General features: G+C 37.3%; 1 protein-coding gene across 1 annotated transcript in view; it reads left to right on the forward strand.

Moving 5' to 3' along the window:
- Positions 1 to 26481, forward strand: part of PARD3B (par-3 family cell polarity regulator beta) — a 443996-nt gene that overhangs the window by 5252 nt on the left and 412263 nt on the right. The window contains exons 3-4 of the mRNA XM_012661223.1: positions 990 to 1129; positions 2264 to 2392. Of these exons, the coding sequence (XP_012516677.1) occupies positions 990 to 1129; positions 2264 to 2392 (269 nt within the window). The remainder of the gene's footprint in view (positions 1 to 989; positions 1130 to 2263; positions 2393 to 26481) is intronic.

Raw genomic sequence — 26481 nt, forward strand, 5'->3', positions numbered from 1 at the left:
TTCTGCATGTAGCTATCCAGTTTTCCCAGCACCATTTATTGAAAAGAGATTCTTTTCCCCAGTGTATGTTTTTGTCAGCTTTGTCAAAGATTAGAAAGAGATCTTAAGACCAAACCAAGAGATTTAGGTCTCTTCCATAGGGAGATAATAGTTTGAGCCAAGAGCTGGCCAAGGCAGGGAATCTAGAGGACAGATTGGCCCAGTACAGAGCCTTGGGGAACATCTGTGGTTACAGGGGAGGACAGTGGGTAAGAGAGAGAGAGTGACAGATGTGATGTGATCAGAGAGGTAGGGAAATAATCAGAAAATAAGGACATGAAAAGCAAGGAGGGAGTGAAGTTCAGTAAAATGACTGGTATGAAGTGTCAAGGGGAAAAGAATGTCAAATGCCAAGAATGTGGTCGTGGGCAGGTCACTGGTGATGGAAGCATGACGAAGCAGTAAGATTGAAGCTAGGGTCCTTTAGGGTAGAGAAGTCTGAGCATATCTTTAGACCCAGTGAAAACACACCAGAAGGGAGAAATTAGAGATGCCAGAAAGCAGGGCAGGAGCAGCAAGACTCTTGCCGAGGGGACAGTGGGAATCAAGACACACCGGAGCAGTGAGGCAGGTTGGCTGTGGCGGAGAGGTTGACTAAACTCGCGTCAGGTGGCCTTTTGCTTCTCAGGAAGGTATGACGTTAGGTTATGGTTTACTGAGAAATCAGTCTCCTGGGCCAGTGGACGATGTGCATTTTTCCTAGAATCTGAGTAAACCAAAGTGTTACACATCTGTATTGGCCTGAAATACACTTTGACACCATCATGGCCTGTCAGAAACTATAATCCGTATTTGAAACCGAAATAACTGAAGCATATTTAAAATCTCCTGGAATGTGAACGTTTTGCTTATTTTATATTAGTCTAAATTAGGTAGAGTTTACTGTAAGATTGACTATAATATTACTCATGCTCAAGGTGACTATACATTTTCCTGTCCTTATACACTAGGCCCTGAAGGACTGGGTTTCACTGTGGTTACCAGAGACTCTTCCATACATGGTCCTGGTCCCATTTTTGTAAAAAACATTTTACCAAAAGGAGCAGCAATAAAAGATGGACGCCTGCAATCGGGGGACAGAATTTTGGAGGTAAGAATTTGAATTAATATCTTCAATAAAAGATTTCTTGGCATTTAAATATATGGACCTATGTTAACATTTATATTTTGAATATAATATATTGAAAATTATTACTCATAGACAAGATAAGGACTTTAAGTTTAGAACTAGTTTACGAGTTGCCTAACTTTGTAAGTCCCCACTCAGGTCAGTGATGTGAGGCCAAATAATCATGAAAACTTTTCCCTGCCATCTTTTTCTTATTTCTACCTGTTAGGGTTCCTGAGAAATTTGGATTGAATCTAGGAGTTCATCATATATTCAGTTAGGGCTAAGAATTTCAAAGTCACGCCCATGCCTTTGTAACAGTTCCCTTCGACTTTTGCCAGGATGGGCCAGTGTGTCTCAGGTTGGTCTATGCCTTGTCCAGAGCTGCATCATCTGTGCTAGGCTAGCAATGGCAACACCCATAAGGAATTTTGCATAGAGACGTATTTGGGATACCCAAGGCAAGAGGGTTATTATTTTTCCATTTACTTTTGTTTGAGAGCATCATCTTCATGATTACATATTGTTAATTTATCTTTGAAGAAATCATCTTCATCGAAAGCAATGCTATAGCTTTTTATGTTGTTCTAGATCATGAAAGAAGGTGTAGCAAATGACTAATGTAGCTCCAAATTAGAACTTTTAATAATCTGTGATAATCTGGTACCTATAATTTTCTAAACATAGAGAAAATCATAACATGTCAATAGACTCATATTTCTGGAGGAATTTGCCATGTGATAATAGTTCACTTCTGCTTGTCGTAGTGGTCAGAAAATGGTTGCAGGTATAAGCATTTGAAATTTGCTTCCTACCTATTTGAAGAATCATTTCCTGGTATTGGGAAGTTTGATTTTCCCCTTATAACAATGTGATGTCTTAGAAAAAGCCACTGATAATAATTACTGACTTTCTGAGTTTAGCCAACATTGTAACTATGATGGTCAGTATATTATTGGAAACATGGTCGGTTTTCACCTGTGTGTTTAATTTTCATCTTTTCAGAGCTTCACTGATTACAGGAGCCTATTTGCTGCTTACTTTCAAAAACCATCGACGTTAGAGGAAGACACTGAGTGTTGTAATTGTTGCTGTTCCTATGATTTCATTCATTAGGTAAATGGAAGAGACGTCACTGGGCAGACTCAGGAAGAGCTCGTGGCCATGCTCAGGAGCACCAAGCAAGGAGAGACGGCATCACTGGTCATCGCCCGCCAGGAAGGAAATTTTCTGCCCCGAGAGCTGGTAATGTTCGGATCTCAGTCTCAGTGAATTTGCAATGCAGAGTATAACACCCAGTGAATTCATAATAGCTCAGAAATGAACTCTAAATCACAGTATTCATTGGTAAAATTGAGGCACACTGGGAATATTCTACCCCATTTGGGATATCACACTTTTAGGGTACTGATGTAATGAGTTGGGTATATGTAAACAGTGCTTCTGGGGCACAGATTCAAACATCCTTTAACAATAAATGACTATTGAACAATATTCAGCTAATTCAATAAAATATATATTGAGTATGTGCTATGTGCCAAGCCCTATGCAAAGCACAGTCAGAAAAATAATTCATGGATCTACTTTAATGGTGTTTACCATGTAAGAGAAAATAAAAATACATTCCAAGTACTCTAAATTGTTCTGAAGATTATGAAGGGAAACTGTAGAGTGCTATAGTAACATAGAACAAGGGAATTTAACCTATTCTTGAGGGCTTGGATAGGCATCTTCAGGAAGAGAATTTCAAAAGTCTTATCAGAAACATAGACCCTTTGACCCAGTAACAGTAATCTGTCCTAAATTGATAGGAATGAGGTGGAAAAAATTCGTGTCCATTGATTTTTTTTTTCCCTAAAGTCCTACCTATTGTTGTGATGCATTGGATGCTGTACAACCATAGGGTATTGGTTAAATAAATAACTAGATAGCTCTGCAGTGAAATATAATAAGTACCTAAAACGGTCTCTGTGACAAATTGATAATAACATGAGAAAATGTTTATAATATAATGTTAAGTAAAAAAGTAGGGTATAAAATTACATATGCAATATGATCAAATTACATTAAAAAACTTAAAAAAAAAACTGGAAGGAAATGTACCTGCAATGTTGGCGTTATTTTCTCATATTTTTTACAATAAATATTACTTTATTGAAATACTATGCTTTTATGAAGGTTATGGAAAATTCAAAAGAGCTTGTATGGCTAAAAACAAAGAGAAACAAATATAATAAGAGGACTTCAAATTACCCCTTGTTTGTTATTTTCTTTGAATTTGTCTGAGAAATGGCAAATATGATAGAATAGTTTTGTACAGTTAGGTCATGAGAACAGTGAGGGTTAGTTGAGAGAATTGTGGATATTTAGCTTGAAGAAGAGAAAGTGTAGGAGACGTAATTGTTATCAAATATGTAGAGAGTTATTGTAGAATTGGAAAGTAGACTCAATCTGTTTGGACAGTTTATATCCATTAATCTACTTATGCATTAAGTCAACTAATAATTTACTGAGTATCTTCAGTGTACAAAGTTGGAGGTTGTGGAGATGCAAAAGTAATTAAGACTCATTTCATGCCCTCATTGAGCTTATACTAAAACAAATGATTAGAAGAGGACAATGTTGTAAGAACATTCTAACTATTGGACCTGTCCAAGAAGGAAATTGGTTATGTAGAATATTCAAACAGAGCCTGCCTCACACCTGTCAAAGTCACTCCAGAAAACAGTTCTCCCATTGAGGTTAGATAGGACCAGCCAACCTCTCAGATATCTCTCTGTATTCCGATCCTGCTGTTCTATTACATGTGTTTTTGTTCATGTGTGAGTGTACAATCTTCCTGAACCACCTCTTTCGTATATTAATTCCCCTTAGTACTGGCCAGAAGACTCCTTTCTCTTCACATTTCTTTGTCATGGAATTTTCTTTCTATCTTTCCTTCTCTTTCCCAACATCTTGTCCATTTTTCCTCTTGCCCTGTTGTAGGGAAGATCTGTAGAAAAATAGGGAAGGGAAGAAAAAGGAGTAACATAAGCCATAAAGATAATTTCTCCCACCTCCTTTCCTATGCTGACTCCTCCATTCCTAAGCATTCTAGAATGCAGAATCCTGAACATCTGTCTCATCTCACAGAAGCTCCTCACACTTCCTAAAGAGAAATGCTGCAGAAACGTGGAGTCTAGATTTTTTTTCTCTAAGATACAGATGGGTTTCTCTTTCAATCCTTTGTTTATCCAAAGACCTTGGTCTTTCTCCACAGGGGTCAAAGTGAAAGAAACAATAAAAAAGGGGGAGCATGTGCTTGTAGCAAGAAGCCTTTTTACTTCTTGCACCGTTCTTCAGTTGCTAGAAAGAAAACTCTCAGAAAACCTCAGTGGGACTATGTGCTTATTTCAGGGATAGGCGAACAAAGAAAGCAATTTTGACTGTGTATTCTGTAAGAAATAAAACCCTGTATAGAAAGAGAAACATTTCAGTTAGCCCCTGTGCATGCAGAAGAACCCAATGACAGAGCCTCTAGCTGGGAACTTAAAGCCTCGTGAGCTCCAGTTCCCATCTACTAGTCCTTATACCCCTCTCCCATATGTCTTCTGGAATTCCTTTCTCCATAGCTAATTCCTTCCTCCTAGAAGTTTTGCCCCTCTCCTTAGGTAAGAGGAAAAAGAATGCTGATCTTATCCCAGTTTAAAACGCTGAATGCATTTCCCGTCAAAGATAATTACATCTGGAAGTTAGCAAATGGAATAACATTTAACCTTGTCTCTGGAATTCAACCCCCCGAACTCAACTTCTGTATCCACCACTTACTAGCTATGTGATCTAGAGCAGGTCACAAAGTCATTCCAAGGCTCAGTTTCCTCATCTGTATCATAAGGATTGTTGTGAGGATTAAAAGAGAAAATACATGCAAAGCTCTGAGCATAGTTTCTGGCCAATTGTATTGTAAGTTCTCAATATACATTAGCTATAATCATTTCTTCTAGCACATTACCCCACTTCTATAGTTATAATACTGTATTTTAAATATATAAAGGGGTAAATGGATTTTGTACAGGCTTCCCTGGGACTAACTACTGTTTTCGAACAATGATTGTTTCCTTTTTTATTCTTTTAAAATGTATTCTGGGATCCAAAATACTGACTGTAACAAAATTTTTATAACCAACCAAATTCGTAAGTGAGGCAGCCATATATATTATTTCACTCTCATTTAATGGAATTTAGTGAAATTCGATTTCTGTCCTAGAAATGACATCATAGGCTGAGCCCACCAGGGAGCATATTAAATTAATTGTACAACTATGAGATTATGTTGTAAATAAATTATTTGTTTTCATTGTTTTTAGTTTTATACAAAATTTGGAAGGCATGTGATTAGTATTCATTCTTTTAGAACTTTCTGGGAAATACCTAGACTCTCAAAAACAGTCAACAGCCCACCATCCAAATATGTGGAATATCCTTTGTAGTCACAGCAAAGCAAGGGTCTTTAAAGCTTCTAAGCACCTAAGTTATGTGGACCCAGAATCTTTGTTTTGGAAAAATATGGAATTATATTCTTTTTGTAGCCCAAATGCCTGCCTTGAGTGCTAAGGAGCAAGACCCATACAGGAAGTTTAAAGAGAGGTCATGTTTGGCGTGCACCGGACTATTTCAGTGGGAATTACTTCATGGTGTGGCATGCACTGCGCTGTTTGAAAGGGCAAAATGAAGAACAGTGTATTATGTGATACATCTTTGTGTTTTCCTTTCAAAAAATCGAAGGTGATATCACTTTGGTCTCGTCCCCCTTATCATGATTAATGTACACACTTGACTTTCCATTGAAAATCTGGCAGGATGAAGGAAGGACAGCACTTCCTGCTTTTGTCTTGTTCTATCTCCTTTGAAGAAAACAAACTATGTTTATTGTTTTCCTGTTCTGAGAAACTATCCTCTCCCTTCTGTTAAGCCCTGCAATTTCATGAGCTCTCTACCTTCTTAACGACACTGCACTGCCTATTTTCTGACAGTTAAATCTTCCTTATTTCCTTGTTATCATTAGCTTCTTGTAAAGTCTTAACACTGACAGCCAAGGGAGCATGTGGTCAGCAGTTATACAGGAAGTCCCAATATAGGATCGTCTCTTGGATGTGACCCTCTGCCATTCCAAAGGCCATAGTATCCATTTCCTGGTTGTTTCTCCTGACCTGCCACCTAGAAGAACTGTGCTGAACTCTTGTATTTGCTGGTCCCTGTCCTTCCTCCTGAGCAATTGATAGCATCACAAGTTTAGCAGCAGATTTAGCCAACCTTCTTCCTGTCTATGGCAGGCTGGGTTGAAAATCAAATGAGAGGAATTTATGTAATAACATCACAACTATTTAGCTGTTTCTAGTATCTTTACCAAAAGAACTGTGCTTCAAAGGTAATCTTTCCAGAATCCCAGTCTGGAAGATCCTTTGATGTCTTCAACCCCTGGCTGGGTAAGAGTTTATTAAAGAGGTGTTCACATAGGAACATTTTTGCAGAAGGTACTTTGAGATTAGTGTTGGTAATAGAATTGGAAGGTGAAACTGCTGTGTCTATGTCTGCACTTGAAATGAAAACTATGCTACTTAATCGGTGGTTTGTTTGGTCTGTTCTTTAAGAGACATGGCCTACAAGTTCTTTTCTGTTCCTGATACCTGAAATTCTTTTTTCTTATGCAAAGTGTCAGATGAAGCCATCTTTCCACTTAAAGAAATGAAGGCATGAAATTAATAGAAAACCTTCAGTTTTTCAGGATCTTTCTTGAGAGCCAGAGAGAAAGAGAGCCTGTTATTTGCCATGTATGTGCGTGTGCATGTATGTGCATCTTCTTTCATTTATTGGGGAGAAAGGAATATTCTGCCATTTCTTTGTTAACTTCTTTAACGTTTCATTTTCTGACCTGCTGCCTTATCTTTAAATTATCCCAAAAATCACAGCAACCCCTGGTGGGTAAAACGAGCTGAGAAAAATTTCAAATGTATTTATAATTTCTACCTGCCAAGTTTGCCTGCTATTAAATGCTGGCCTCTGCAAGTGAGATTAACTATATTTCAAGCAAGCAAGTTTCTCCTGCCTGGCATGATTGAGAACCAAAAGTTAGCCATGTTTGTCATGCTGATTTGACCTTCACTTAGGAATATTGCTTTTGCTGAGAAAAAATGATGCACACACGTGTGAAGACTCCCTTAATAGTTGCTGAGCTTAGTGTATTCCAAAACTACCATATTTACCTGTCCCTATGACTACTTTACCAAATGAGATATGGTTCCAACTCCTTCATGGTTTATATTATTATTAAGTAAAAAAATTCACATCACCAAATGTCAGGTTATTTAACATCATAAATTATAGAAGAATTTTGGTTTGAAATCTTAGATGAACCTCATTTAACTGAAATATTATTTCATTCCCTTCGGCTATTTGATTCAAATGATTCCATGCTTAATTAACCAAGATACTTAAGGAAGAATGAATATTATAGCAGTTATTTGTGGGTAAGTAGCAGAAATTGAAGGGTAATTTCAGAATGATTTTTCTGCCTAAACCAAAGTGTAAGAGTTATGCTTTGGAATTTAAATAATCATGCAAAAACTAAAATGCACTGCTATATTTTATGTATTTTCCCAGTAACACAGTTCCAGTGTCTTTAAGATGAAGTCCTTGGAGTAAGATATAGTTGCTATTTCAGATTCTCTCTACAATAATTTCCATTTTCTTCTTACTGCATTTTTATTCAACCAATATGTACTGAATCTTAGTCAAGGCTCTGCACCATGAAATTCCAGAGATCAGTAAGATATGTTCCTATTCTTACAAAGCTTCTAGCCCATAAAAAAAGAAGAGTGATGAGTAGATTGAATTATGCAAATAAAATGTTATAGGGATTTAATGTATATTAGGAACCAAGAAAACCTTCAAGAACATAACAGCATTTGAGAAGGGACTTGTTGATTGAATAGGATTTCAAAATGCAGATCTAGATGGGGGAAGGAAATACCATCTTCAATCACTCAGAGATTAGAAAGCACAAAATACATCAGGAGATAGCAGACAGCCCAACTTGACAGATTACTGAGCAAGGGACTAACATGAGAAGCAGTGTTATTTAGAATAAACTTGGAGGGGCAAAGAGATGCTGGGATATCTACTAAAAGCTTATTGTAATTCACTAGAGGGTATTGGTAAGGAGCTTAGGATCTGGAATCAGTTAGACTTGGGTTGAATCTTGACTCTGCCACTTAATGGCTGAATGGCCTTGATGAAGGTAACCTCCCTGAGGCTCCATTCCTCATCCCTAACACGGGGATTAGATTAGTGTCTACCCAAGAGACGAGTTGTTAGAATTAAATGAGATGCATGTAAAATGCTTATAACAGGGCATATAGGATGGGATTCAACAGATGTTTTTTGTTATTATCATCATTGCTCATCTGAATGAGAGATGGTAAGTGCACAGGTTAGGGTTTCCCACCTGTTGGGAATGGAGAGAGAGATGGAGGTAGAAAACTTTGGTTTTGGCAACTGATAGACATGAGATTAATGGAGTGAGAAATATCAATAATTCCAAAGTTTTGTGTTTGGAGGCCTTGTGATATCGACAGGATAAGCTGGTTTGTTTTTATCCTAGAGTTTTATTCCTTTCACGGTTCACAAATTGTTCTGTGGGCCAGTGATCCCCAGCGTTTTTTCTTCCCCCAACTTTCCAGCCATTCTAAACTCTTTTCACCTGTTAAGCATTACTAACGCCCTCTCCTTGGGAAACATTTGCAATGAGCCTGGCCTCTGCCTCTGCCTGGGTCACCCCTCGCCTCCCCCGACCCCTCACAACTCCTTAAGGTATCTCCCTACAGGTCACTTCCTTGGGCAGAGCCTTCCTGAGGCCCAGGTCTGGTTTATGGAGCCCCACTTAGTTTTCATCCATATTCAGGGCTCCCCTCAGCATGCCCCTAAATCACACAATGTTAAAAGTTCCCCGTTAGACCTTAAGAACTAAAAAGAAGTAGACATTAAGACCCCACGTTTGGGAGTCACATGGCCTGGATGTGAAAGCCTGCTTTCAGTGCCTCAGTGTCCTCATTTGTTAAATGAAAATACAAACAACACCTATGATGTAGGGTTGTATGAGAAATAGCTGAGCACAGCTGCTAACATACAGTGAGTGCCAAATAGTGTTTTTAACGCCTGTTGTTATTTCCTGTGCCTGGAGCACAGTATATGCTCGGTAAATATTTGTTGACTGACTGAATGAAAGCTACATATTACTGAAGCTGATGATACGGAAGGCTGGAACAGGTATTGGTGAAAGAGCTAGTACTGCTAATCTGTATTTAATCTACATTCAGTATATTATCTATTCTGTAAAACTATTATATCCAAATCAAAAAATATAACGGGATTTTCTCAGATTTCTAATTCCAGCTACATGAGACAGTGAAGGTTAGGGTAGTTAGTTTTGAATGTAAATGACAATTTAGGTGGTTTAAGTTTTTATGAAAACATTGCACAATCTAGTTGTAGTTTACTTGTAAAGGCATATAAAAGCAGGAAAAATGTTAGAGATATTTTTACAGAACTAAAAATATTTAAAAGTATTTTTAAATGCTTCGTTTTGGGCTACAGTGATTTGTTAGAACACTGGTTCTCCGAGTGTGGTCTCAGACCAGCAGTCTCAGAGCAGCACTACCTGGGAACTTGTTAGACATGAAGATTCTCAGGCTCCCTCCAGAACTTCTAAATCAGAAAATCTGGAGAAGGGGTTTAGGGTTACATGTTGTAACAAGCAGTCCAGGTGATTCTGATGCCCACTCAGGTTTGAGAGCCATTGGAATAGTGGTTTCATTATAAAGAACAGAAAGTCTGTAGCATAGCTTAGTGGCTGTAACTGAGGAGCTTCAGTGACCACATTTTCAACTTTATCTCTCCTATTCTGTGAATAATTTCTTGTTCTGTGAAAATGTCAAGTCCAATTGAACTGTGCCTTTTTGGTCACGTGCTCCTCACTTTGGCAAAGGGCCAGTTCTGAGTGTGATGCAGTTACCCAACTCGATTACACCTGATTCATTTAGGCACACCCAATTGTACTTGAGACTTTTTCAGGCCCAACTCAATTGTGCTGTAAAATTCCCACAATCGATTGGATTGTGCTCAAAATTTCTTATGTGCCACCTTGTAATTTGTAGCTTCAGAGGCATACCAGAGGGGAGTACTTTCGAGAGGCTTGGAAGATTGGGTTATTGTTACTTGTTTGCAGTTACACCTGTCGCCCTTCTTCCCTTCTCCTTATCTGCTCCATGAGATGTTGAGGGGTAAGGTGTGTTCCGTTGACCCCTTCCATGGACCATCTTCCACCATCCAGCATTCTACTGTGGCGGAATTCACGTCAGAGGTTTCAGAGCTCCCGAGAAAGCCATGCTTATTTACTGTCACAAATCAGTTATACTTTGTTTCCCTTTACCTCATGTTAAAGATGGGAAAAATGAGGCACAAAAACATTGCCCCTTACCAAAGTTCACATTGTTTGTCAAAATCAGAAATATTTTTAAGCAAGACTTCCCCCTCACTGAGGTAAACGCTGTACCTTCTCCCCCTCGTGCTGTGTGCTGAGGGCCTGGGCCCTTAATCTTTGCCAGCGCTTTGAATATGTTCAATAACCCACAAGGCTGAGGGATTAATAGTCATTTGCTACTCCCTGAGAAGTACTTACACCTGAAAGAATTTTACTGAACCCTTGTCAGCAAGATCTAGTCTTGATAAAACGACGATAATAAATGCTCTGGTTCAGCATTATTAAAACAGATGTAGGAAGTGCGGGCCATCCTGCCAGGTCGTATGGCTTCCAGGTGCCAGAGTGTAAATACTTAATGGCTTTTATCACAAGACTGGTTTTGTTGGAGACTGGAAGGTAGTAGGAGGAGGACTGTCCTATGCTGTAAAGAAGCACTCATGACATTTCAGAAGACTGGGGCCTAATTACATTGTCTTGCAAAGTTAACAATGAAGAGCTGTGAGATTCGGCCCTATTTTCATGGTGCAAGACATATGTCTTATTAGTGGCCACGATGGCCATGATTAGGCTTCCAGAGGCTAGAAAAAAAGACGAATATTCTGAATATTCATGTTTAAACAGCTCAGAAAAAGTAATATTGTGACCAACCACTGACTGTATCCTTCTTATCATCCAGTTAACCAAATGTTACCAGTAATTTATGCCAGCTGTTGATGGGGAGCAGCTGGGCAAGAAGTGGGTTACAGAACTCGGGGGATGACCTTGATTTGCTTAATTGCCTCTGTGCCTGTGATCAGTACATTTGCTAAGGTACATTTGGTGTAAGATAAGGAAATGTGTTCATTTTGTAAAGGATATTTAAAGATTAGGAAAAAAAATACTGCCTTAATTGATTACGGTTGACTTTTCCAGCTGTTATCAAAGTAAATACCATACATGTGAAACTGCTGCTGCAGTCCATTTCATTTTGAAAGTATACGTAGAGGTCTGAACATGTTTTATCTGCCCGTTTTTCCAGGAAAAATGTGTGATCTTTATCATTAAAGAATATCAACTTAAGATCACTATTTTTTTTTCCTAAGGGCTGGTAAAACAGAGATAGACACTTAAATAACAATCTGTTGCTGCTTACCTCCTCCCATGCCCCGTCCCCAAAGATTCTCTGGGCAATGACTTTTAAATATATTCTCATTATTTTTAATGAGTGTGCAGAACATATGATGCATAATGCACCAGCAGATAGATGCCCTATTACTGAACTTGTCAGATATAATAAAACATTGCAGGGGTTAAGATGCATTTTTCTCTAAGATATTATAATTATTTAAATTAAGATGCCCAAGTACCAATCACATACTATTTATTTCTTGTTGCTGCCTGAAAGAAGCCCCACCACAGTCCTAGTTCTCCCTTAAAAAAAGAATGTTTTATCACAAATGTTAAAAAGACAAAAGAAAATCTAATATTGTTAGGTCTCTTTAAGTTTACCCTTCTTTAAATCTGTCTCCATGTCAGGATATTCAATTATAAACGAGTTCAATTATGTTTCCTGGCCACTTATTGAGTTATATGAAGGACTTTTATCACCTAGTTTTTCCATAATTAATTCTTTGCATTTCTTAGAGGCTTAGGACCTGAGTAAGGATTAACAGCTTGAAATGTTGTTTCAGTTTTCCTGCATTTCTTCTTTCTCTCCTTTTCCTTCCTCTCTCCTTTTCCTTCCTCTCTCCTTTTCTTTCCTTTCTCGTTTCTGACCTCTCATCCTGCCTTTCTGGAAGCAAATAACGCTCTGTATATTATCTCTCAATTACAGAATATATTTATTTCTACTTTATATTAAAAGGGTAAGTTGCGATGAAGGTAATAGTACATTACATACGTTAAATTACATTAAAATGCCACGTAGTAATGAAGATGGAGGTAATGGTAGTAGAACGGAGAAAAATATCAGCTCCAAGAATGGCGAAGCTCCTTTTGCTAGTCATTCATTCCATGAGTACTGTAGACTATGGCTCCTGGCTTAGGGAGCTGTTGCCTCCACACTCTGCAGGTGCATTACAGACTCTCAGCCTGACTCGAAAGGGCCAATCCTCTCCCTTCTCTGTTTCTCAGCAGCTATGTATTTCATCTTTAGACCCTTGACTTCCCCTGGGAGGAGAAAAACAAACAGAAACAAATGAACAAAAACAAGCCTACCAAAAATGGCAAAACACAAGAATGTCCAACCAAAATCTTATTCATGGTTTACTTTCATTCCATCTTCCTGAAACCAAATGCTTCTCTTCCATGATAGTCAAAGAGAGGTTTATGTTCAAAAGAATTGTCTTTTGGGCCTCCATTTCCCTCTTTTTCTGGGTCCACATTGGAGATAATGGGACTCAGTTGTTCCATACATATTTACTGAACACCTACTATTCCCAGTTTAGCTGATCAAATGTTTATTGAATGTTTATTTCTGCTAGATGCTGTGCCATGGCTGGGTATTCTAAAATGTACTGAAACATGATCCCTGAACTCTTATAGACAATGCTAAGTGCTATAGAAAACAATTTAAGAACATGGCGTGGTACCTGTCATCTGTGGGAAAAGCTAATGGAAGGAAAATAGTTGCATATTGTTAAGGAAGCTGAGAGGTTAATAGTGAGCTAGCAGTTATAAAAAGGAAGAAATCAAAGTCCTTTGAAAGTCAAAGGACTTTAAAATCACAAAAGATTTTATTTACAATGTACTATAGAACTCTGATTGGGCCCTAGATAAAGTCAAAGAAGCAAGGAGAAAAAAACTTCCAAAAATATGGAGAACGAATGAATTACAAACACCTTTCCAAAGGCAGGAAAGAAAACTGAGGAAAGGGAAAAAGGAAGACTAGAAAGAAATATTTCGTTTGTGGTGATAATATTGTTGGCTACTTATGCTATCTTTGCAAGTCTGTAGCAAGACCCTTTCCAGAGATAATATACAAAATCCATCAAATATGAATTTAACATCCAATTGATATCCTCTTTAACAAGTTCTGTGCTTTAGTTGTCTATTGGCTATTTAACAAGCCACCCCAAAATTTTAAGTTTTAAAACGTTGATTTATTATTTCTCCCAGGGGTTGCGTGAATGGTTCATCTGCTGGTTTTATTTGGGCTTATTCACCTGGAGCATCTGCTGGGCTGGAAGGCCCAAGGTGGCCTTGCTTACATGTCTGTCAGTTGATGCTGGCTGTCAAGTGGGACACCTCGGTCCTCTGTCATGTGTCTTCTCACCCTCTGGAAGGCTAGTCCAGTGTCCTCACATGGCATTCTCAGGACAGCAGAAGATGTGAGGAGTCCTGAGGCTTGGCTTCGGAAGTGTCACATCTGCCTCAGCCACTTGGTCAAAACAAGTCACGAGGCCAGTCAAGATGTAAGGAGTAGGTGAATAGATGCCCTGTTTGGATGGAAAGAACAGCAAAGTCACATTTCAAGGAGATGTAATTTGCTGGGGGCCAATATTATTATAATCTTCCACATTAGATTAGGAAAGTTGGAGAGTATACTGTTCTATAACAGAGTGAGTATTGGTCAGGGATGTAAGATTGGAGTTATTGGCCCAGGACTGCCACTAGATGGTTGAGTTTGGAATGATCATTTAGTTTCTTGGGTCTTATTTCCATTCACGAAATTTTTGTTGGGTGCTTTCTTTATGCAAATACAATGTTAGAAATACAAAAGTGTATGAGGCATGCTCCTGTTTCCTACTTCGTTGTTTAGGAACATTTTTAACCTTGAGATACACATAAATTTCTTTCCCTATGCTGGATACCTCTCTCCCTTGGTGAAGGGATATGCTTTTCTCTTTCTTCTCCCACCCCATGTAGAGATTTACTCCTCTAAACACCCACAATCTGAATTGGGGCTAGGGAGTAGGAGTTGGATTATGTAGATAGTGATAAACTAATAAACACTAAAATTAAATTACCAAAAACATGTAATTTCACAGTAAACAGAGAGAAGAATTTCCTTATCTATAAAAAGGAGGGAATTAAGTGAAATAGTCTCATAAGATCCCTTTCTATTCCAAAATACTACTGTCTGGATTTCTGTGCATCAAATCTTGGCATGACACTCTGTACAGACAGTGCCTGAATTATGAATGATCTGTGTATGTGAATGGGCAGCAGGAATACTCCTTGGAGTGTTTGTCTATTCCACAGTTCAGATGCCTGGGGAGCATTTGACTTAAAGAGTGACTTCTTCAAAGTAAATGTAGAGATAACAAATTGCCAACAGATATCTTTCTTATGGCCACCTCTTTGGCCTCTGCCATGGCAACGCTTGTTGCCATAGCAGTAGGCACAGATGGAGCCCATCCTCCCACCCTCTACTGACGCCACCACTGCTGTGGGTACCATAAGGGACTTCACTCCCATAGCCAGCTCAGAAGGAAATGTGTTCCTTCTTTCCTAATTTGGAAATTTAGGTGCATTTTCCCATAGAACATTGTTAAATGTAACACATCCAATAAAATATAAATTATTGCTTACTGGTTTGTTTTGGAGATACCATTGAGTAGACAAACCCTGTTGACAAATAGAAACCTAGGCAAAATTTACCAGTATTTTTTTTTTTTTTTGAAGGAAAAAAAGGTTCAAATTGCAAGCACCAAGTTTACAGACAAACTTATGGCATGCAACCTGTTTTTTAACTAGAAATTGCCTTGTCTGTACCCACAGTCATTGTCTGTGTAAAGCTTATTCCATTACACATAAGAAAAAGGAATGAATTACAAGCATTATTCATTAAGGTTTTGGCCATCTTTAATGTAGAAAAACATTTATGGATCTGGATTCTTCTATTAGAAAAATATGACTATGTCAACACTAGCAACTTGTTGAAAACTTGGTAGATATTTTCTACGTAATTATTAATGCAAGCCACCTCAATTCCTCTTTGGTACTAGACATGTTGACAATAAATTATATAAATAAATATTAATGCAATTATTAACTTGATAATTTTATGTGCTATGTAGGCATACAAGGAAATAAAACAATGATGAAGGCTGCTGAATTTGTCCATGTTTGGAATATACATAACAGTGACTTATTTGCTGTATCATAAAGAGATAGAAGTACCCTAGATTGAGCTTTGTCTTTGGCTGCATAACTGAGTATGACTGTAAAAAAAAAAAATATATGTAATTTTTCTTGGTGGTTAAGTTAATAACATGTCACTATTATTTGTGTACTTCCAAAACAGAAACCAAACCATGTGTGTCCTAGCTGGAAAGAAAGTAAAGGCAAAAAGCTACAAACAAGCTAGTGGCTTACTTTTTAAAACACCAAGCCTTTGTTGTCAGATAGCAGTTCAGAGGTTCCTCTTTAACCTGTAGGGTTTCTTGCTGAAAAGAATAGTGATCGCATGTAAATGTCTTCCTTCCTTCGCAAACCTTTGAAAATATAACCCAAAGATTGTGCTGCCTCTGCTCTCAGCTCTCAATAGCTCTCAAGGGAGTTGGTATCTCTTATCAGAAGCGGGCAGCCAGGCAAGGGGCAGCCAGCACATTGAGAGGCCAGGGCAGTGCACTGGTCAAGGCCACCGTGCAGGTAGTGAAAGGCCTCTTGCTGTGTTAAACAAATGCGGTTTCCTTCCTGGCTTCCGCAGCAGCTAATTTTGTTTTTCACTTCTCTTCTGGTATAAGAACAATAACGATGTATAAGGCCATTCTGCCTGTGAGGAGATGTGCATTAGATTATCATAAATCCAAAGATAAAAAGCGCAGTGGTCAATGAGAATAAGGCATTCTTGGATGAAATAAAAGGTTTAATTGAAAGTACAGTCCCAGGGGAAACAGATGATTGAGCATGGTATTGAGTAGACGTTAATTACCATAGTCAAGAGAGTGAAGAAAATAAAAGGAAGACCATTCCATTTTTTTTTTTAAGTTACCAAATCTGTTTCTTTTTTAAGGAAATGTGGGAGATTGTCCTAATAGGATGCTAGAAAAAAATGAGTTTTGCTCATACACAGGGTTCTTAGAACACTATTAATGTTTCTTAGGAAGTTGCAGTGGATTTTCTACTACTACAGATATTTTTGTTAAAAGAGATCTAAACAAAGTACAAAGTATACTGACATGCTAAATAATGGTTTAAAAAGATTTATTGCATATTGTGTTGATTTATAACACATTAGTAAATGATTTGCACTTATTCATAAATTTAGAATTTTTTATTCTTTGGTTATCTCAGCTTTTTTTGGTAGGTTGGGTTTTTCTTCTACAATTTAGCAAGAAAAAAAAGTTGTAGAGGCATCTGAACATATGTTCCTCATTAAACATAGACCACTTGTTTTGTATCACTAAAATATGGCTGCCTTTGTAAATCACACATATTTGTTTAGCCAATGCCCTACTTTTGATGTGGCTAAAATAATGGGATGAACTCTACAGTGACAGAGACAAAGGCTGAGATCAAGAACTGCCTTAACAAGAAAATAATTGGTCAGGTGTCTCTTTTACCAGCCATTAACATATGTGAATTATGAGTTTGATTCTTCTTTCAGGTCAAATAGAGTATAAAGAATATTCTGGATTATCTATACCTAATGTGCAATGCTTTCGAAAGGACAAAGACTGGAAGATACTGACCATATTAAGAGTGTTTTACTTAATGCTTGTACACAAACTGCTGCTCAACTCCTTTATTAAAAACAAACAAACCGCCACTGTCAAAGCAACTTAGTTTGCTTTTCAGTTTTATTTAAAACAAATGAATTTTCTCACTGAGTGAATTTAAACTTTTCAATCAATTGTTTAGGTGTTGATGTAGACATAGTCTTAGTTTGAAATGTGAAAAATTGCTTTTTGGGGGGGTTAATTTGAACAGGGTAGTTGCCAAATAGTACCAGCTGTCATAATAAAGTAGAAGTGAATGACAGATTTACTCCACCCCATATCAAAACTCAAGAGAGGATATGGTGATCAGCTGAGCCAAAGTAAATGTGAGCTCTTAGAAACATTTGCAAGCTATTTCCTTGTATAGCTCAGCTCTTCGTGGGCACCAAAGTGCAAACAGATTATGATTCTGCTTAGCACTGTTATAGCAATGGAAAAAGGGGGATCACTCTGTTGCTGTAGATATCCCAAATATGTTACCTAATGTTCCAAAATACCATTTGGTGATGGTGATGGTGCTGATAGTGAATCTTTTTTTCTACCAAACATACTACCAGCCTGTAAGATGGTCGGTATTACAAAATGGTGAAACTTAATTAGCAGTTTCTGAACTATTTTTTACCATTAATGAAAACATGGCCCATACAGAGCTCAAATGGAAGAAATAACTGAAGGAAAACTTGTCAACAATATTCCTTAAATAGCACGTACCATACACTTGTTCTTAGGCATGCATTGGGATGGGGGCTAGTGACATGAACATAAAAGTGGAGCAGACCCTGGTGCCTTTGAAGTCCTTAAAGATTTATATAATAATAATCATAATATAACATGATTAGTGCTATACTTTAATTATATAGAGAATACTATGAAGACCTAGATGAGTGCCCAACCACAGAGTGTGGGTGGCAATTAAGATGGGCTTGATGAGTAAGAGTTTGCCAGTCAGTGGCACAGTGGGGCAAGGGGTGAGCATGAATTTTAGTCAGAGAAAATCCTGTCTAAAAAGTAATGTAAGATATATGTAAAATTTGATGAATTTCAGTTCCCTTTAACAAGCATGCTATACAGTTTAGGTTAGAAGTGTTAAAAACAATGATTTATGTTGTTAAGATGCAAGACATATAGCTGTCACTGTTTTTTTTTTTTTTTTTTTTGGCCTTCTAATGTTGTTATTTCAAAAGGGCATTGTAGAAGAGAAGTGCCACAAAGAAAAAAAAATTTATGAAGTCATCCCCAAACAAATACTTATTAGATGCATGCATGCATTTTGCCGGATGCTAAACAGGATTCAAAGTTGAATTAAACATAATTTCTGCCCTTGATGAGATCACAGTGGTATAGCAGAGTTAAGACAGACGAGCTGGCAAATAATTATAAGTAGAAAGAAAGTGATGAGAATCATCAGAATAGAGAAAAGGAAGTAAAATGAGAGCTCCAAGAAGGGCACGTTGTTTCTCCACTGATGAAATCAGGGAATACTTTAAAGAAGAGATGGCTTATATGCTGAGATATAAAGTTAGGGTATTTGGAAATATTATGCAAAGAGTTCTTTATTCTATTACACTTTCACTGTGAAATTTCTTTTGAGTAGAAAATAATGTCTGCACTTATCAAGTGCAGATATACATACACATACATACAAAATAATTCCTTATATATGATTTCATTAAGTATCATAAAAATTGTAGGTCTGTACTATCAGGGAAATGCTTGACTAAAAAGATTCATCCACTCATTGTGTCTTCCTTTTTCATGTGTCAGCAAGTAAAAATGGAGCTCTGATGGATTAATTAAAAAAAATTAATTCCTTAGGCGTGAACTGAACTGAGATAGTCCTTGTTTAGTCTTTGAAGCATACTTGACTTTGTTGGAAAATGAAGATCCCATTAGTTCAGGGAAGAAAGAAGTCCTGTTCAACCTACATCTAGCAAAATATTGATTGGAAGTGTGCTGAACTTTTAAACTTCTTGTAATTACACACTGATTTTACAGGAATTAAGACCATAGAAATTGCTCCCGTACCCTGTCCTGCTTTCTCATACATATAACAGCATGAGAGGGGAACATTTGGAAGATGAATACCAAGGAAGAAGAATATGAAGTAAAAGGCAATATTCAGTAGCCCAAGCCAATTATTAATATTTAAGGATTTGGAGCCACCTGAACAATCCTCAAGAACCTGGCATGAACAGTGTGAGGGATGTGGAGGAAGAATCTTCCTAATTCTAGGCTACATATTTCTTTACCTTGAGAAAATATCACAGACCCAGAAGCCACTCTGAGATTCAGACTGTGGAATGAATATATGTTCAAATACAAAATGTAAAACCCAAAATAAGGGAAAGACATGATTCAGAGAAATGTAAATCCTATTTCATATCTTAAGCCTTGATATCACCCATCCCCAGCACTACAAAATACTCTCCAGTTGGTGGATGGGATTACTGGTTTCAATTCTTCACTTCTAAATAATAGCATTATACGGCCGTACTCTTGGCATGGCCCCATGGTATTTGGAGAGTACTTTTCTGATCAAAGCATGTGGACCTGGCCATGTGAATCCATTTGGCCAATGAGATGTTAGCAGATGTTATGTGAGCAAACGCTTGAAAAGTGCTTCTCATTTTTGCCTCATTTCATGCAATAAACATGTTTTAGGTGTTCAGTGGTCCAAGGAAAATGGGAGATATGTGGAGCAGACATACACCTAATTCATAGCTTGGCGGGAAGCCTACCCAAGCCCAGCCTAGATCAGCCAAACCCCAGCCAACGTGCAGATATGTCAGCCAGATATAAATACTTTATTGTACACATCACGATTTTGGGATGGTTTGTTATGCAGCATTGCTGTGATGATAGCCAACTGATACATTTATTCACTTTTCCCCACGAGTTAACTTTGGATAGATTTCCCCTCACCCTTCAATTTGTGGAATGATGAAAGGAAGATATATTCACATTTTAATTTCTATGGGTTTTCATCCTCTGTGGGACCTAAATGACTTCTATTTTGTTGTCAGTTTTATCTGACAATTAATTTTAACAGAGTAATTGATTTAATTATTAAGATAGAAGGCAAGTTATGTGTTTCCATCTATAAACAGCATGTTATGTATATGGTAAGGACATTTTCATTACAATAGTTAACATGTACTGTGAATTTTAAATGGTTGTTACCCACTGAGATTTCTCAATCCCTATTTGGAATTTAGAATTATTTGTCATTAATAGCATACTAAAGGGGATTGGTTTCCAGCTGGAATCATATTAGATGCAATTCAGACCTCAGAAAAAAGGATGGGGTAAAAATGACTATGTTTTTGTCATTTGATTTTCTTATAAGCCTTCACCAATAAACAGAAACTCCTCCCTCCCACCCCTACATAAATATTGCTTTTTTGAGGCTGTTGACAATACTGTTACTACATGGTAGCATAATTTAATAAATGTTCCTCTCTGAGCCTTAAAGTGGAAGAACATTGGATCCTCTAGGGAAAATGAAGGTGATTAAAATGTAATCCCTGTCTTTAAAATTCTTGATTTTGGAAGAAAGCTGTATTAACTTTACTAAGAGAGTCATTGTCCTCCAAATAATGGCACATATACCTACGATGGAGGTTGCTATGTAGAACATTCTCATACTTATACCCTTTTTTCTGTAACTATAGCATTTTATAAGATCTCAGTGAAAATGACCTATAATTCTTAAACTATATATAGAAATGTCCCAATCCGAAATTCAAAATATAAAAAGGAAGAAGGAAAGAAAATAAATTTTTCATAAGAAAACTAAACATCATTTATTCCCTTTTATGGCATAAGGACTCCTTAATTTTAAAAGCTTCAGGATGTACTTACTGTTCTGTACCTTTTAAAAGCTGGCATGAGATTATACTTTACTTTTGTATACTTTCCTTCTGACTCTGTTGTCATTAATGCTGATACTGAAATATGTCGTGTACACAAAAATGTGATGCAAAAATAACGGACCGGGAAGGTTTAACCATGGGGCTCTGTGGCGTCTCTCAGACATTATTGGTGACCCACAAGGACTTCCATCTGGAGCCTTCTCTGTTCTCTGCTCCATTCCCTCCTGCCAGTCTTCTTCCATGTTCTCCAATGCAGTATTTCTCTAAATGTATGGTAGGGAACACTTCCTGTAATATGCCGCATGCAAAGATGTGACCCATAGGTAAATTAGGGAAACCTTGCATGCTCTATCCCCCTCTCAAAAACTCTGAATATGTATTAACTTTTTATATAGTCTCTGAGAAGTCTAAAATGAAACCTTTTCCTTAGAACTTTTTACCATAGAAACCGTCATTTTTCCCCCACATACAGTGACTGTGAACCTGTGTATTAGACATTAGATGGAGCCAAGTCTTACAGGAAGCCAGTTTGGTTGGCTTAGTTGGGTTGTGAAGACAGCCTGAGTTGGGCATCGCCTTGGACCAGACCTCCTCAAGAAGCAGCAGTAGCCTGTGACCAGGGTGTCAAGGGATCAGAGGTACCTCCAAGTCAGCCAGTGCCACCCCTGGTTTGTGAGTGGGGTGGCTGTGCGGTGGGTAAAGCAGGTACCATAACTGGTGTGCTCACTTCACTGAGATGCTGGGTGGTGGCATTTACGTTTCACTTTTGTCTTTGATGCTGTACTGTCTTTTAAAGGCATGAAGTGCGGGTTGCCTGGCATGTAAAATATTTGTGATGGTGAAGATATGGGAAGTATTTCGCCTAAGAACCCAGCTTCCCAAATGGGCTACTTCTCTTAGATTCAGGCTCATCATGCTTCCTATCTAGATCATTAAATTATTACAATCGTATTGTTTGTTCTTAAATCTGATATTCATACAAAAGCATGTATTCTTGTATTTTAACCACTAAATTATTGTATGTAAAATATTTAATCAGGTTTCTCTAATCTACTTTTAATAGAAAGGAGTAAAAACAAAACAAAAAGACCTATTATTTCTCAATATTAACAAAGCAGGTTCTGGTTTTACAAAAATCCATGCTGTCTGAATTATAGAATATCTATTTCCATTACTTTTCATGATACAGAATACTATATTCACTTCTTTAATCTTTATCTGAAAAGGAGAAAAATTGCCAGTGTCGCTAAAGCATTGAATTTTCTGATCTTTCAAGTTTATATACTGTATTTAGCAGGGAGGGGGTTGCCACAGGAATCTTAGCTGTGACTTGCTTTACTTTTGTTAGTTTTAACCTCTGGCTTAATACTGCATTAAGGTACTTTTATATTGAACAGACAGTAAAGAATGGCCATTTTCTGACATTTGTTTTCTGGTATTAGATTAATCCCTTACTTAAAGAAAATTGTTTTTTGATAAGTTCAGTCGGAGATCAGCTCTTGCATTAGTATTAATAGTTCCCTTTTGGCGGGGGATAGGTTTTTAAAAACATGAAAAAGTGTCTCAATTACAAATAATTTCTAGAATTTTCTTCATTCAGATCTATGGTTAAAAATCATTTGAAATGAATGAATATGCACTTTGGGAAATCACTTAAGTACATATATTTAAAATATTGACATTATTGAGTTAACTGTAATCTACATTTTCATTTTTTTCTTCCATTAAAAGTAAATACCAGTGTTACTTACATTTAACTCTCTGAAACTTTTCTCCTATTTATGGCCATATTAACTTACATTTTTCTTTTCTTTATGATTGATGTATAATGTTGAATTTGGGGTTAATTTTCAACAACTTAGAATATGATTTAAATTTGATTTTTTTTATTATTTATTAGCCTGATGATCTCTGATTCTTTTTTGAGATTTGTCTGTTTTCCAGAGGGCAAAATACTTTAAAAGATCATCTGCCTGCTTATAAATCACCAAGAGTTCTGCTGATTTTATTTATATATTAGCAATAGTGGGAGAAAAAGTTCTTTATAATTATTATTAAAATAACCATCCTTAGACCACCTTGTACCTTGGCATGTGCCTGCTCATCTCTAATCTTTTTCTGTTCTTTACTCTCTGAAAAGTACAGTAGGAAATAAAAGGCCTCCCTGTTGTTGGAAAGAGCCTCTGATCCCCACTCTAGGATGATATCCACACTCTGAATTTTATATAATCCAATTGGCCAAAAACCTTTCATGCTTTATAATAAACTACCCAGTGCTTTTTCAGAAGATTAAATAATTTCAGAAAATTAAGCGTCTTGCAGGTGTCTTATCCTTTCATTGTTGTGAAAATTTGTTTAGCTATGTATAACAGAAGTTTCGTCACCTTAAATTCCTTAGAATTTACTTAGGCAAAAGTTAACAATGGTTAAGCTTATTATAAAATATCCTGGCAGAATTGCCAGGTATGGCTTTTGCTTTATATGTATGTATATAAGAACTTACTCATTTTTTTTCTTAAGGTTCTTTTGTTTGAGTTTTGGTAATTGACAAAATGATTGCATGTGAAACATAACTCTTGAATAAAGTAAGCTGCTCACAACACAGACTAATTACACATTTGGGAGGCAAGGCAAAGACATCCCGAGCTTGCTTGTGCTGAGCCAAGAGCGCAGCATTTAATGAAATGAGGGCCATAAAAGGTTCAGCATGGATGCTTTCAGGTCTGACCTGGGCTTCTGGGAAATTGAACAGTGGCCCTGTGGACTGGTGGATTCCCCAGGGCTTTGAAAGGCTGGGTTGTTACCACTTGCATGCGTGAATCGAGCGCTGCTTTGCAGTGCAAGATATCTGTGATTCCAGAGATGGCCTCGTTTGGAACACTCTTAAGCTAATAATATAGATGCCTCCCCAGTCATCCATCTTCCTGCCTCTCTTTCCTCGTCTCACACCAAGTAATTACTTTTGACATTTGTTTTATAAAAATGGTTAGTATGTCTGCAAAGCCTACGTAGACTTCTCTGTTTCCTCTTTCCTATTCTTAAACTATTTTTTCCTTTCCAGAAAAAACTTCAAATGAAACAGGAAGGCCCTCCATGTTGCTCAGTAATATATATTTCTTTTTTTGGCAATTATGTTCTATGTAGACTGGCCATTCTCGTTACAGTGTTTAGTACATAGTAGGTGCTTGATAAAACTTCCTTGAATGACTGCAGTATGCAAAGAGTGACTGTTGTCACTCAGGCCAGAATAGACCAGTCTCATCTCTGAATTCCAACTGTGACAGGTTATTCATTATGCTTGAAAATAGAAATAACATTACAGAGAAAAAATGAGAGAATGGTGAAATAGGGGGAGAAATAACTGTATGGGAGGGAGAAGGAAAAAAATATATATATATATAATTAGGATCATATCAGATCAACAGCTGTAGGAACTTGAAGAAAATTTGTGTAAAAGAGAAGAATGGGTTAGGGCTAGAGCTGGGTAGGATAAAGCATTATAAATGGCTTATAAAAATTAGGAAAGAAAAGGAATTTCACATTTTACTCCTCACTATTGGTTTTGCTTTTTTTCTTTATTAATAAAAATAATGCCTATACATACATGATTGCAATGCTTTCCAAAATGAAAACTCTGACCCATTATTGGATTATGAAATCAACTTGGTGGGTTGTGACCACATTTCAAAAAAGAAAAGAAAATGGAATGGAAAGTACCAGAATTAATTGTACTTTGGGTGAGTATTGTCTCTTGAAACTTGTTGTATGTGTGTGAGCACACATGTATATGTGTGTGTGTGTGTGTGTGTCTGTATCAGTGGATGAATGGATAGATAGATAATGTGGCTTTGGGTACCAGATAACAATGCTTTCCAAACTTGATGAAATATACTATAAATATTGCTGTTTGCAATGTTCACTTGTAATTTAAAGTACCTGATATTATTTAAAACCATGAACAGGCCAATGTCCATCGTGAATTAGCTATGACACATCTCGGTGTCTTCACTGAGAATTTGATGTTAAAGGTGAGCTGGGTTATATCATCTCTCCTAGGAGCAGGAAATAGGGTATCAAAAGGAAAGTTGGACTAGGTTATTTTTAAGGTTCCTTACGACCTTATTAACCTTAACCTTAACGTTCCTTATTCCTGTGATATCATATGCTTTTTATAATTACTTTTAATGTAAAAATTTATATGAACATTTTAATTAATGAAATCTCAAGTCAGATGTGATGCCAACAGTTTATTCATTTGCTTACAATTTTACAAATACAGATTTGTACACATATATACATACAGATACACATAGGCACATACTGTTGGATACTCATATAAATTGATTCATTCATTCAACAAATCTTTATCCAGTGCCTATTTTGAGTCTGATACTGCTTTAGGCACTAGCAATACATCAGTGAGAAAAAATCAGAACAAGATAAAAGTCCCTGCATTCAAGAGACATTATTAAAAAAATAAGTATACAGTGTGTGATAAATGCTATGGAGAAAAACAAAACTAGACAATGGACCTAGGCAGGGTACTATTGGGAGGGCATTAAAGCAATTTGAAATTGGACGGTCACCAAAGACCTCACTAATGCATTGATGTTTGAACAGGGAGTTGGAGGAGGTAAGGAAATGAGGTGTGCAGAAATCTTGGAAAGGCACATTCAAACCAGAGGGGAGAGGTGCAATGCAAGGGACTCAGGGCAGAAGTGTACAGGTTGTATTGAAGAAAAGAAAGAAGGCCAATGTGGTCGGTGCAAGATGAGTAGGTGTCCTCAGAGAGGAGAGTCGGGGTGCTCAACTTAGGAAATTTCTAGGACATTGTAAGGAAGGACTTTGGCTTTTTCTCTGAATGAGGTGAAAAGTTACTAAAAGGTTTTGAGTATTTGTTTTAATAAGACAATGCTAGCTGCTATACTAAGAAATAGTCTGAAGATGAGAAAAGTGGAAGCAAAGGGAGCAGAGAGGAGGGGGCTATTACAAATAGTGTCAGGCGCAGGTGGTAGGATTCTGGGTATACTGTTCAGGTAGAGCTGATATGGGCTGGATGTGGAATGTGATGAGATAAGCGAGTCAATGATGATATTGAGGTCTCTGGCTCGAATGTCTTAGACTCTTAGAACAGCATGGAAAGAGCTCTTACCTGAAAGACGGAAGCCAGGGAGGGTCCAGGGTCTGGATGTGCCACTGCCATTAGGTTCGTCATATCCCTCAGGTCTTGCACTGGGGGCACTTGCAAGTGCTTCATACTCTCTTCCATTCTGCTACAAAATGTCATCTAGCAAGATTTGA

This window comes from Propithecus coquereli, unplaced genomic scaffold (assembly GCF_000956105.1).
Source record: "Propithecus coquereli isolate 6110/MARCELLA unplaced genomic scaffold, Pcoq_1.0 Scaffold70, whole genome shotgun sequence".
In the NCBI taxonomy this organism is placed as follows: Eukaryota; Metazoa; Chordata; class Mammalia; order Primates; family Indriidae; genus Propithecus; species Propithecus coquereli.